Source organism: Musca autumnalis, unplaced genomic scaffold (assembly GCF_047663935.1).
Source record: "Musca autumnalis isolate F117 unplaced genomic scaffold, ASM4766393v1 scaffold_1, whole genome shotgun sequence".
Taxonomy (NCBI): Eukaryota; Metazoa; Arthropoda; class Insecta; order Diptera; family Muscidae; genus Musca; species Musca autumnalis.
Window position 1 is genome coordinate 61,788,101 of NW_027411644.1, and position 13,485 is coordinate 61,801,585.

General features: G+C 37.9%; 1 protein-coding gene across 12 annotated transcripts in view; it reads left to right on the forward strand.

The window, feature by feature from the left end:
- The window catches only part of Dmtn (transmembrane and coiled-coil domain 2 protein Dmtn), an 87,577-nt gene extending 75,239 nt beyond the window's left edge, over nucleotides 1-12,338 (forward strand). For 4 of the 12 annotated variants that reach the window (XM_073977129.1, XM_073977134.1, XM_073977141.1 and 1 more), the window contains 11 exons: nucleotides 2,341-3,578; nucleotides 3,648-3,848; nucleotides 3,903-3,967; nucleotides 4,505-4,674; nucleotides 7,080-7,207; nucleotides 7,286-7,487; nucleotides 7,558-7,678; nucleotides 7,752-7,856; nucleotides 7,929-8,042; nucleotides 8,110-8,285; nucleotides 12,162-12,338. In XM_073977129.1, the coding sequence (XP_073833230.1) occupies nucleotides 3,149-3,578; nucleotides 3,648-3,848; nucleotides 3,903-3,967; nucleotides 4,505-4,674; nucleotides 7,080-7,207; nucleotides 7,286-7,487; nucleotides 7,558-7,678; nucleotides 7,752-7,856; nucleotides 7,929-8,042; nucleotides 8,110-8,285; nucleotides 12,162-12,288 (1,839 nt within the window). In that variant the 5' untranslated portion in view covers nucleotides 2,341-3,148 and the 3' untranslated portion in view covers nucleotides 12,289-12,338. The remainder of the gene's footprint in view (nucleotides 1-2,340; nucleotides 3,579-3,647; nucleotides 3,849-3,902; nucleotides 3,968-4,504; nucleotides 4,675-7,079; nucleotides 7,208-7,285; nucleotides 7,488-7,557; nucleotides 7,679-7,751; nucleotides 7,857-7,928; nucleotides 8,043-8,109; nucleotides 8,286-12,161) is intronic. The other 8 variants (XM_073977098.1, XM_073977109.1, XM_073977120.1 and 5 more) reach the window with 4 other exon arrangements.
- The last annotated feature ends 1,147 nt before the right edge of the window (nucleotides 12,339-13,485 follow it).

Consider the following 13,485-nt stretch of genomic DNA (forward strand, 5'->3'; position numbering starts at 1 on the left):
GTTTTCCTATGGAAAACCTTATTCAGCCAGGCTGAATTGAAGTTTTCCTATGGAAAACCTTATTCAGCCAGGCTGAATTGAAGTTTTCCTATGGAAAACCTTATTCAACCAGGCTGAATTGAAGTTTTCCTATGGAAAACCTTATTCAGCCAGGCTGAATTGAAGTTTTCCTATGGAAAACCTTATTCAACCAGGCTGAATTGAAGTTTTCCTATGGAAAACCTTATTCAGCCTGGCTGAATTGAAGTTTTCCTATGGAAAACCTTGTTCAGCCTGGCTGAATTGAAGTTTTCCTATGGAAAACCTTGTTCAGCCAGGCTGAATTGAAGTTTTCCTATGGAAAACCTTGTTCAGCCAGGCTGAATTGAAGTTTTCCTATGGAAAACCCTATTAAGCCAGGCTGAATTGAAGTTTTCCTAAGGGAAAACCTTATTCAGCCAGGCTGAATTGAAGTTTTCCTATGGAAAACCTTATTCAGCCAGGCTGAATTGAAGTTTTTCTGTGGAAAACCTTATTAAGCCTGGCTGAATTGAAGTTTTCCTATGGAAAACCTTGTTCAGCCAGGCTGAATTGAAGTTTTCCTATGGAAAACCTTGTTCAGCCAGGCTGAATTGAAGTTTTCATATGGAAAACCTTATTCAGCCAGGCTGAATTGAAGTTTTCCTATGGAAACCCCTATTAAGCCAGGCTGAATTGAAGTTTTCCTAAGGGAAAACCTTATTCAGCCAGGCTGAATTGAAGTTTTCCTATGGAAAACCTTATTCAGCCAGGCTGAATTGAAGTTTTTCTGTGGAAAACCTTATTCAGCCAGGCTGAATTGAAGTTTTTCTATGGAAAACCTTATTCAGCCAGGCTGAATTGTAGTTTTTCTATGGAAAACCTTATTCAACCAGGCTGAATTGAAGTTTTTCTATGGAAAACCATATTCAGCCAGGCTGAATTGAAGTTTTTCTATGGAAAACCTTATTCAGCCAGGCTGAATTGAAGTTTTCCTATGGAAAACCTTGTTCAGCCAGGCTGAATTGAAGTTTTCCTATGGAAAACCTTGTTCAGCCAGGCTGAATTGAAGTTTTCCTATGGAAAACCTTGTTCAGCCAGGCTGAATTGAAGTTTTCCTATGGAAAACCTTGTTCAGCCAGGCTGAATTGAAGTTTTCCTAAGGAAAGCCTTATTCAGCCAGGCTGAATTAAAGTTTTCCTATGGAAAGCCTTATTCAGCCAGGCTGAATTAAAGTTTTCCTATGGAAAGCCTTATTCAGCCAGGCTGAATTGAAGTTTTCCTATGGAAAGCCTTATTCAGCCAGGCTGAATTGAAGTTTTCCTATGGAAAACCTTATTCAGCCAGGCTGAATTGATGTTTTCATATGGAAAGCCTTATTCAGCCAGGCTGAATTGAAGTTTTCTTATGGAAAACCTTATTTAGCCAGGCTGAATTTAAGTTTTTTTATGTAAAACCTTATTCAGCCAGGCTGAATTTAAGTTTTCCTATGGAAACCCTTATTCAGACAGGCTGAATTGAAGTTTTCGTATGGAAAACATTATTCAGCCAGGCTGAATTGAAGTTTTCCTATGGAAAACCTTATTCAGCCAGGCTGAATTGAAGTTTGCCTATGGAAAACCTTATTCAGCCGGGCTGAATTGAAGTTTACCTATGGAAAACCTTATTCAGCCAGGCTGAAGTGAAGTTTACCTATGGAAAATCTTATTTACCTATGGAAAACTTCAATTCAGCCTGGCTGAATAGGGTTTTCCATAGGAAAACTTCAATTCAGCCTGGCTGAATAGGGTTTTCGATACGAAAACTTCAATTCAGTCTGGCTGAATAGGGTTTTCCCATAGGAAAACTACAATTCAGCCTGGCTGAATAATGTTTTCAATACGAAAACTTCAATTCAGCCTGTCTGAATAAGGGTTTCCATAGGAAAACTTAAATTCAGCCTGGCTGAATAAGGTTTTCCATAAGAAAACTTTAATTCAGCCTGGCTGAATAAGGTTTTCCATAGGAAAACTTCAATTCAGCCTGGCTGAATAAGGCTTTCCATAGGAAAACTTCAATTCAGCCTGGCTGAATAGGGTTTTCCATAGGAAAATTTCAATTCAGCCTGGCTGAATAGGGTTTTCCTTGGGGAAACTTCAATTTAGCCTTGTTGAATTGGGATTTCTCTAGGAAATCTTCATTTCATTTTGTTATCCTTGTATTTTGCTTGCGGTGTTTGTCTATTTTAAGCCATTACCAATTTGTTTTACGTGTTCCTATCGTCTTCATAAATATATGTTTTTTATCAATGTTTTTTTGTTTGTTTTCTTTCTGTCACACTTTCTGTTCTTTATCATCACACAGCTTCATATAATTAACAATAAAGACAAGGACACCCACCACAACAACAGCAAAAACAAACTTGCGTATTTTCAATAAATTAGTAGCAGATTTCCTTTGATCACGCACATTCACACCTTATAGAAAATAAGAGAAGAATCAACAAACAAAAGAGTAAGAGAATACTATGAAACAACGTGGCTCCAACTCACTCTCACTCATATAACCGTAGCTGTACGACTGATTCACCTGTCACTGTCTTCATTAAAAAAAAAGCATCACGTTGCTCTCTCTCTTCTGTTGATAAGTTTATTTTCGGTTTTGATTTATCTCTCTCCCTCTCTTGGGGAGACAATTTATATTGATTTATTTGCTCTCATCATCAAAGTCTGTGTCTTATCACTTTCTTAGACGCTTTCTCTGTTCACCATCTCTTTGTTCAACGATTTATGTGTCTCTCAACTCGCTACCGCTTTTGCTCTATTTCTCTATCTCTCTTCCGTTTTGTATCGTTAAAATATCACACACATTTTTATATGTGCTTTATTGTAAACTCACTCTCTTAGATGATAAACAATGTACTCACTCTCTTTGTTAAAACAAAGAGAGCAATACTCATAGAGCTTTAAATTTCGCTTAAAACAAAAACTAAGAGAAAACACAGCTGAAAGCCAGCCAAAGCAAAGCAAGAAGAAAATTATTGATTTTTGATTTGAGTTCTGAAACGATACAAAAACAAACGGCTACAATTTCGTCTTTAAACCCAAACAAAAACCTATTTTTGAGAGCTTGAAAATTATAACCTAAAATCAAAACAAACAAAACTTTTCGCATGAATACAACAACAGTGTCCAGAGAGCGTGAACATCACCGCGGCGAGAGTGCCGACTCAACGAGTTCAGCGGCGGTTGCATTTAGCAGCAGTTCGGCGGCGGCAGGTATAGCAGCATCATCCAGTGCGGCCAGCAATAGTGTGGCCACCACCATGACCGGTAGCATGGGTAGCGGTGGTGGTGGGGTAGTTGGTGTAACGCCCTATCGCGGATTTCGTAGTCATTCGCCCACAAATCGTCGCAGTCGGGAACGTAATCGCACACACGCCCGCACACATGGTTCCGATCAAGGTGGTCTCTTGGCCTATGGGGCCATTGGTGGTGGTATACCTTTGAGTGGTGTTGGTTTGGTGGGTGGTGATTTGGATATAGCTTTGGGTAGTATCGGAACCTCATCTGGTGGTGTCATAGACGATACACGGTTATCAGGTAAACACGAGAGAAAACTATTCCCCATCAATCAGAAGAAAATTTTTAACAATTTCCCTCTTTCTTTAGGTATCGACGACATTTGTTATCAATCCTTTGCCTCCGATGATTTAGATGCCGCCGGTGGTCCTGGCCACGGCGGTGAGAGTAGTAGTAAAAAACATCATCGACGTCATGAAAGAACCTCCAGTCTGCAGGCATTAGATCGTCTGAACACCAAAATACAATGTACAAAGGAGTCCATACGTAAAGAACAGACTTCCCGGGATGGTAAATACATAGGCGGATCATTAAAAAGCTTTACTAATATTTTCTAATTTTCAGATAATGTGAATGAATATCTGAAATTAGCCGCCAGTGCTGATAAACAGCAATTAATACGAATAAAGGTAAGCGTATAAAGCAGTTTTCCTCCAGGAAACCTTATTCAGCCTGGCTGAATTACAGATTTCCTGAAAGAAACCTTATTCAGCCAGGCTGAATTGAAGATTTCCTATAGGAAACCTTATTCAGCCAGGCTGAATTGAAGATTCCCTATAGGAAACCTTATTCAGCCAGGCTGAATTGAAGATTCCCTATAGGAAACCTTATTCAGCCAGGCTGAATTGAAGATTTCCCAAAGGAAAGATAATTCAGCATGGCTGAATTGAAGATTTCCTAAAGGAAACCTTATTCAGCCAGGCTGAATTGAAGATTTCCTAAAGGAAACCTTATTCAGCCAGGCTGAATTGAAGATTTCCTAAAGGAAACCTTATTCAGCCAGGCCGAATTGAAGATTTCCTAACGGAAACCTTATTCAGCCAGGCTGAATTGATGATTTCCTAAAGGAAACCTTATTCAGCCAGGCTGAATTGAAGATTTCTTAAAGGAAACTTATTTCCAATAGTCGTAGTAGTATTTTAATATAAGATCGTTTCACATTTTAGGCCGTTTTTGAGAAGAAAAATCAAAAAAGCGCACACTCAATATCTCAACTACAAAAGAAGCTGGACAACTATACGAAACGGGTGAAAGATCTGCAAAATCAACAATATCAACACAAGTCACAGCATCGACAACCGCGTGAAGTCTTAAGAGACGTGGGCCAAGGTTTAAGGTAGGTAGAAACATTGAATTAAGTTTTCCATAGGAAAATTGCAATTCAGCCTGGCTGAATAAGGTTTTCCATAGGAAAATTGCAATTCAGCCTGGCTGAATAAGGTTTTCCATAGGAAAATTGCAATTCAGCCTGGCTGAATAAGGTTTTCCATAGGAAAATTGCAATTCAGCCTGGTTGAATAAGGTTTTCCATAGGAAAATTGCAATTCAGCCTGGCTGAATAAGGTTTTCCATAGGAAAATTGCAATTCAGCCTGGCTGAATAAGGTTATCCATAGGAAAATTGCAATTCAGCTTGGCTGAATAAGGTTTTCCATAGGAAAATTGCAATTCAGCCTGGCTGAATAAGGTTTTCCATAGGAAAATTGCAATTCAGCCTGGCTGAATAAGGTTTTCCATAGGAAAATTGCAATTCAGCCTGGCTGAATAAGGTTTTCCATAGGAAAATTGCAATTCAGCCTGGCTGAATAAGGTTTTCCATAGGAAAATTGCAATTCAGCCTGGCTGAATAAGGTTTTCCATAGGAAAATTGCAATTCAGCCTGGCTGAATAAGGTTTTCCATAGGAAAATTGCAATTCAGCCTGGCTGAATAAGGTTTTCCATAGGAAAATTGCAATTCAGCCTGGCTGAATAAGGTTTTCCATAGGAAAATTGCAATTCAGCCTGGCTGAATAAGGTTTTCCATAGGAAAATTGCAATTCAGCCTGGCTGAATATGGTTTTCCATAGGAAAATTGCAATTCAGCCTGGCTGAATAAGGTTTTCCATAGGAAAATTGCAATTCAGCCTGGCTGAATAAGGTTTTCCATAGGAAAATTGCAATTCAGCCTGGCTGAATAAGGTTTTCCATAGGAAAATTGCAATTCAGCCTGGCTGAATAAGGTTTTCCATAGGAAAATTGCAATTCAGCCTGGCTGAATAAGGTTTTCCATAGGAAAATTGCAATTCAGCCTGGCTGAATAAGGTTTTCCATAGGAAAATTGCAATTCAGCCTGGCTGAATAAGGTTTTCCATAGGAAAATTGCAATTCAGCCTGGCTGAATAAGGTTTTCCATAGGAAAATTGCAATTCAGCCTGGCTGAATAAGGTTTTCCATAGGAAAATTGCAATTCAGCCTGGCTGAATAAGGTTTTCCATAGGAAAATTGCAATTCAGCCTGGCTGAATAAGGTTTTCCATAGGAAAATTGCAATTCAGCCTGGCTGAATAAGATTTTCCATAGGAAAATTGCAATTCAGCCTGGCTGAATAAGATTTTCCATAGGAAAATTGCAATTCAGCCTGGCTGAATAAGATTTTCCATAGGAAAATTGCAATTCAGCCTGGCTGAATAAGATTTTCCATAGGAAAATTGCAATTCAGCCTGGCTGAATAAGATTTTCCATAGGAAAATTGCAATTCAGCCTGGCTGAATAAGATTTTCCATAGGAAAATTGCAATTCAGCCTGGCTGAATAAGATTTTCCATAGGAAAATTGCAATTCAGCCTGGCTGAATAAGATTTTCCATAGGAAATTGCAATTCAGCCTGGCTGAATAAGATTTTCCATAGGAAAATTGCAATTCCATAGGAAAATTGCAATTCAGCCTGGCTGAATAAGATTTTCCATAGGAAAATTGCAATTCAGCCTGGCTGAATAAGATTTTCCATAGGAAAATTGCAATTCAGCCTGGCTGAATAAGATTTTCCATAGGAAAATTGCAATTCAGCCTGGCTGAATAAGATTTTCCATGGGAAAATTGCAATTCAGCCTGGCTGAATAAGATTTTCCATAGGAAAATTGCAATTCAGCCTGGCTGAATAAGATTTTCCATAGGAAAATTGCAATTCAGCCTGGCTGAATAAGATTTTCCATAGGAAAATTGCAATTCAGCCTGGCTGAATAAGATTTTCCATAGGAAAATTGCAATTCAGCCTGGCTGAATAAGATTTTCCATAGGAAAATTGCAATTCAGCCTGGCTGAATAAGATTTTCCATAGGAAAATTGCAATTCAGCCTGGCTGAATAAGATTTTCCATAGGAAAATTGCAATTCAGCCTGGTTGAATAAGGTTTTCCATAGGAAAAATGCAATTCAGCCTGGCTGAATAAGTTTTTCCATAGGAAAATTGGAATTCAGCCTGGCTGAATAAGGTTTTCCATAGGAAAATTGGAATTCAGCCTGGCTGAATAAGGTTTTCCATAGGAAAATTGCAATACAGCCTGGCTGAATAAGGTTTTCCATAGGAAAATTGCAATTCAGCCTGGCTGAATAAGGTTTTCCATAGGAAAATTGCAATTCAGCCTGGCTGAATTATACTTTCCATAAGAAAATTTCAATTAAGTATGGTTGAATTCACTTCAGCGTGGTTGAATTACGTTATTTTGATGCCGAATCTTATCTATTTTCTTTCTTTTTTCTCTCCAGAAATGTTGGTGGCAATATCCGCGATGGTATTACAGGATTTTCGGGGTCTGTCATGTCCAAACCTCGAGAATTTGCACATTTGATTAAAAACAAATTTGGCAGTGCTGATAACATAAATCAAATGTCAGGTAAGCCAAAGAGAAAGTAGCCTTCCTAAGGTGTATGCGGAATTATTTAATATTCCTTTTCACTTCTTATTCTTTTAGAATCTGAATTAAATAACCTAAATATGCCTGCGAATCAAGAAATGTTTGGAAGTTCCACGCCCAATACTGTCATGCCAAATGCATCAACTGGATCTGGTGGTGGTGGAGGTATGCTTAATACCGGTGGTGCTGGTAGCGGTAAATTTAATAGTGAAAATGGCAGTGAATGTAGCAGCGTCACCAGTGAGAGCATACCAGCGGGGTAGGTGTCCGAAATTGTAGAAGAGAGGGAGGCAATTCTTCTAATGACATAGTTGTGTGTTTCTTTACAGCTCTGGAAAAAGTCAATCGGGTGCCAGCCAATATCACATTGTTTTAAAATCTCTGTTAACCGAATTGGCCGAACGTAAGGCTGAAATAGAAAAACTAACCGAACGTGTGGAACGTTTAGAGGTTGGTGACAGACACATTTATCCATAAAATATCGAACATTAATTAACGCCTTCTTTTTCTCCTTTTAATAAAGAATGCTCAAAAGGAATTTAATGGCTTAACTGCAACACTGGAAGGTGAACGATATCGTGCTGAAAGTCTGGAGGAACAAATCAATGATCTAACGGAATTACATCAGGTATGATATGACCCCCTTTTTTAATTCCTAACCTTAAAATGTTTTGGTTTTAATATTTTATTCCCCTCTTAGAACGAAATTGAAAACCTTAAACAAACCATTGCCGATATGGAGGAAAAGGTCCAATATCAAAGTGATGAACGTCTACAGGATGTCAATGAAGTTTTAGAAAATTGTCAAACTAGAGTATGTCTTTACAAGATTCGAAAGTTATATATTTGGAAAAATTAATAATATTTTCGTTTTCCTACAGATATCCAAAATGGAACATTTATCCCAACAACAATACGTAACTGTGGAAGGTATCGATAATTCAAATGCCCGTGCTCTAGTTGTAAAACTAATTAATGTTGTCCTCACCATACTGCAAGTGGTACTGCTGCTGGTTGCCACAGCGGCGGGTATTATAATGCCATTTTTGAAAACAAGGTAAGTGCAAGAGACGCAAAAAATCTACATTCTGCCCGACCGAATTGAAAATTTCCAAAAAAAAAATTTCATTCAGACAAACTGGTTCGACCTAAAAGAAATGACAATACCATCCGTTCCATCCGTACGATCAAAAGTGCGAAATAGTACGAATGCCTGCCCGGCTGGTTGGGATGTACGATAGCTTTCGAATGGATCAACCGATTTGGTCCAAACTTTGCACCTCTTAATATTTTGTCCAAGCTTAGATCAAGTTCGAAGATGGGCCTCCACTCCTTCGGGTACCAACTCCACAAAAATATTGTTTAAGATCATCTTATGCGGCCCCTGTTACAACGGAACCATCAAGTACATAATTCATGATTTTGTAAACTCCCTTCAGTTTTGGAAGGGAGATTTTTTTGGAGGAAAACACATGTTTGAGAGCGTTCATGATACCTACTTTTTCACTATCGGATTTTTTCCCCTGCGGATTTTTTGTTTATGATGGGAAAGAAGGGAAAAGAGAGAAATTTCGCAGGGAATTTTCATTCATGATTGGGCTGAATGCCTTAAAAGCTCTAAAAGACCCAGCCGACAACAACTAAATTGATTGGTGAACTCTCAATTTCACGGGGGTAGATTCTTTGACATTGCATTGACCGGGATCTTCACCACATTAATGTTCCGGGCAGCGGCTACCACCTCAGGGTACACATTATTGTATCTGAATAGTTTTTTTTTGTATTGGGAACAGCCTGCTTCGGACTTTTGGTCCCTACCGGAGGAAAAAAAGTTTGGCACATCCGCATCCGCTACACTCAAACTTTGATCTGAACTCGTCCATGTAGGGGACAAGGTATTAGTCGCGGGCCGGCAGCTTTTGGGTTGCTAACAAATGAACCTTTTTAACCTCTTAAAACCCGTTCTGTGGTAAAAACGTCAGGAGAGATATGCATGATATATCCCACGGCAGCGGCTTCTTTCGTACCAAATTGACTACAGCCACATACGCACCATAGGTCTGTAGCGATTTTTACCTTAAAACACTTGACGTTCCTGCTTAAACAGTGTTTTTTGTACATCAAAAATCACAAGTAGCGGGAAAACCACCAACTTGGCACCCCTGATTCTACGTAGGTTTCATGCTGCTACAACAACAACATGATCTGGAGAGAGAGATCGAAAGGTACAAACGAGAACCTTTCGATCACCGCAGCAGTACAAAGATACAGTGCCAATGCCGTACTCGGAGATCACCCCATCGCAACAGAAAAACGCCAGCCAAGGCAAACACGAGCTAAAAGCTCAATTAAGATCAGGACGATGAAGCCGTCTCAATTTGTGTTGGGTCCGATTTGATAGAACGATACTCAACACATGTCCTTAGTATGGGTTAAGAAATCTCACTTCTGCAAAGATTTCGCTCTGGCCGTCTATATAAACTCCATTCAGATCGTTATATAAACTCCCTTCAGGACGTCTATATAGACTTTCTTTAGCTCGTTTATAAAAACTCCCTTCTGGTCATCTATAAAAACTGCCTTCGTCTAAAAAGACTCCATTCACGTCGTTTATAAAGACATCCTTCAGGCCGTCTATAAACTCCCTTCAGGTCGTCTAACAAGACCCCCTTCGTCTAAAATGACTCCCTTCAGGTCGTCAATAAAGACTCCCTTCAGGTCGTCTAAAAAAACTCCCTTAAGGTCGTCTATAAAGACTCCCTTCAGGCCGTCTATAAAGACTCCCTTCAGGCCTTCTATAAAGACGCCCTTCAGGTCGTCTATAAAGACGTCCTTCAAGTCGTCTATAAAGGCTCCCTTCAGGCCGTCTATAAAGATTCGCTTCAGGTCGTCTATAAAGATTCGCTTCGGGTCGTCTATAAAGACTCCCTTCAGGTCGTCTATAAAGACTCCCTTCAGGTCGTCTATAAAGACTCCCTTCAGGTCATCCATAAAGACGCACTTCAGGTCGTCTATAAAGACGAACTTCAGGTCGTCATTTAAAGACGCCCTTCAGGTCGTCTATAAAGACGCCCTTCAGGTCGTCTATAAAGACTCCCTTCAGGTCGTCTATAAAGACGCCCTTCAGGTCATCTATAAAGACGCCCTTCAGGTCATCTATAAAGACGTCCTTCAGGTCATCTATAAAGACGCCCTTCAGGTCATCTATAAAGACGCCATTCAGGTCGTCTATAAAGACGCCATTCAGGTCGTCTATAAAGACGCCCTTCAGGTCATCTATAAAGACGCCCTTCAGGTCATCTATAAAGACGCCCTTCAGGTCGTCTATAAGGACTCCCACCATGTCCTCGCTTCTGGTCGAATATAAAGTCTTTTCTGGAGTCTGCAAAATCTCACTTTTGGTGATGCCCAATGCATCAACAAGATCTGGTGGTGGTGGAGGTATGCTTAGTGCCGGTAGTGCTGGTCGCATATAAAGACTTCCTTCAGGTCATTTATTAGTACTCCCTTCAGGCCGTTTCCTTCTATATAAGACTCTCTCCAGGTTGTCTATAAAGACGTCTATGAAGACTCCATTCTGGTCGCATATAAAGCTTTCCTTCAGTTGGTCTATAAAGATTTTTCTTCAGAATGGGTGCTTCTAAAGACCCTTTCTGAAAGAAAAGGTGCTTCTAAAGACCCTTTCTGAAAGAAAAGGTTCTTCTATAGACCCTTTCTAAAATAAAGGATGCCTTTTGAATAAACGGTGCTTCTATAGACCCTTTCTAAAATAAAGGGTGCTTCTATTGACCCTTTCTAAAATAAAGGGTGCTTCTATTGACCCTTTCTAAAATAAAGGGTGCTTCTATTGACCCTTTCTAAAATAAAGGGTGCTTCTATTGACTCTTTCTAAAATAAAGGGTGCTTCTATTGACCCTTTCTAAAATAAAGAGTGTTCTATAGACCCTTTCTAAAATAAAGGGTGCTTCTATTAACCCTCTTTAGAATAAAGGTGCTTCTATTGGCGCTTTCTAAAATAGTGGGTACTTCTATTGGCCCTTTCTAAAATAGTGGGGTGCTTCTATTGACCCTTTCTAAAATAAAAGGTACTTCTATTGATACTTTCTAAAAAAATGGTGCTTCTATTGACCCTTCCTAAAATAAAGGGTGCTTCTATTGACCCTTTCTAAAATGAAGGGTGCTTCTATTGACCGCTCCTAAAATAAAGGGTGCTTCTATTGACCCTTCCTAAAATAAAGGGTGCTTCTATTGACCCCTCCTAAAATAAAGGGTGCTTCTATTGACCCCTCCTAAAATAAAGGGTGCTTCTATTGACCCTTTCTAAAATAAAGGCTGCCTCTATTGACCCTTTCTAAAAAGGGTACTTCTATTGACCCTTCCTAAAATAAAGGTTGCTTCTATTGACCTTTCTGAAAGAATGGCTGCTTCCATTGACCTTTCTGAAAGAAAGGCTGATCTATTGACCCTTTCTGAAAGAAAGGCTGCTCTACTGACCCTTTCTGAAAGAAAGGCTGCTCTATTGACCCTTTCTGAAAGAAAGGCTGCTCTATTGACCCTTTCTGAAAGAAAGGCTGCTCTATTGACCCTTTCTAAAAGAAAGGCTGCTCTATTGACCCTTTCTAAAAGAAAGGCTGCTCTATTGACCCTTTCTGAAAGAAGGGTTGCTTCTTTTGAAATGACTACTTCTATATAAACCCTTTCTGAAAGAAGGGCTGCTTCTATTGACCCTTTCTGAAAGAAGGGCTGCTTCTATTGAAATGACTACTTCTATATAAACCCTTTCTGAAAGAAAGGCTGCTTCTATCGACCTTTTCTGAACTGCCCATATTGAGTTTGCTTCTTTTATTTATGTCACAGAATAATATGCTTTTTCCCTTGTTATTGTTGATCTCCTTTACTAATGTTCTCTCTCTTTTTTCCTTCTTTTTTACAGAGTCCGTGTCTTGACAACATTCTTATCGATATTCATTATAATTTGTGTGATACGTCAATGGCCTGATGTTCAGGACATTGGCGCCGGTTTACTGCGTCATTTAAAACAGTCTTTGGTTGTTAAATAGATATATATTTATATACCTACCTATACATACCTAACTATATTAATATAAAACAATTTGTATATGTAAATATAGAACAAAACAAAAAATGGAACCCAATACCAACTCTTAACTATTATTAAAATTAAATAATTACAAAAACTATTATAATTTAATTATTATTATTAAAAAAGGTGTAATAATTAATTTTAACTTTGTATAATGCATTAGAGAAAAAAATCGATTTGTGTAACTCTGTAGCTTAAACTCTCTATTTGTATACCAATTTAAAGGAAATATCTAAAACGGAAAACCGACTATATATTTGTAATTAAAACAACAACAACATTTTTAGGCCTTATCCCAAGCAAGCAACCAACCAATGAACCTAATTATGGAATTATACAAATAAGGAAGATACCTAAATCTAAAAGGAAACCCTTAGAAATTTATCATACCAAAATTCAAAATTAGCAAATAAGTTATAGCTTAAATGAGTTTTATTAGGAATTTAAAGATGGATGGACTGAAAGGTCATGGGGTTTTAAAATGAAACATTTTTCATAAGCCGAAACATCACAGAATACGCCGTAAATTTTAACACTGAGCAAAGATTCATTGGGAACACCATTTGGAGATTACCACAACCCAATTTTAATATTTTTCTAAATACTAGACCCCTTGACATTTTAGTTCATGCTTCTTCTGAATACAAGGAACAACAAAATCTCTGTTGAAATAAAATTAAAACAAGAAAATCCTTCTCCTCTCAACTTTCCTAAACTGTAGCAAAAAAATCCTTTATATTTTATATTTATATCTAATCTATTTTTGTAAATATGACGTATATTTATATATATAAATGTAGTTGGGTCAATTTTCAAATTTTTGTTTTAGTAAAAAAGAATAATTAAAAACAACAATATTTGTAATATTATTTTAAATTATTTATATATAAAAAAAATACTATATTAAAGTAAAAAAAATATTTATATTTCTAAAAAAAAAACAAAATTCCTATTAGAATTTCTTGAAGAGTGGACTGCTGTATTTCATATTTAAATAATATAAAAACAAATTTAGATTGCAAATAGTTTGTAATAATTATAAACAAAACTCAAATAATACATCACACATTTCAAAGAAGAAGAAAAAAAAAACAACAACAACAAGAAAAATCCAATAAAAACCAGTAAGTAATTTTGTTTATCAAAATTTGAA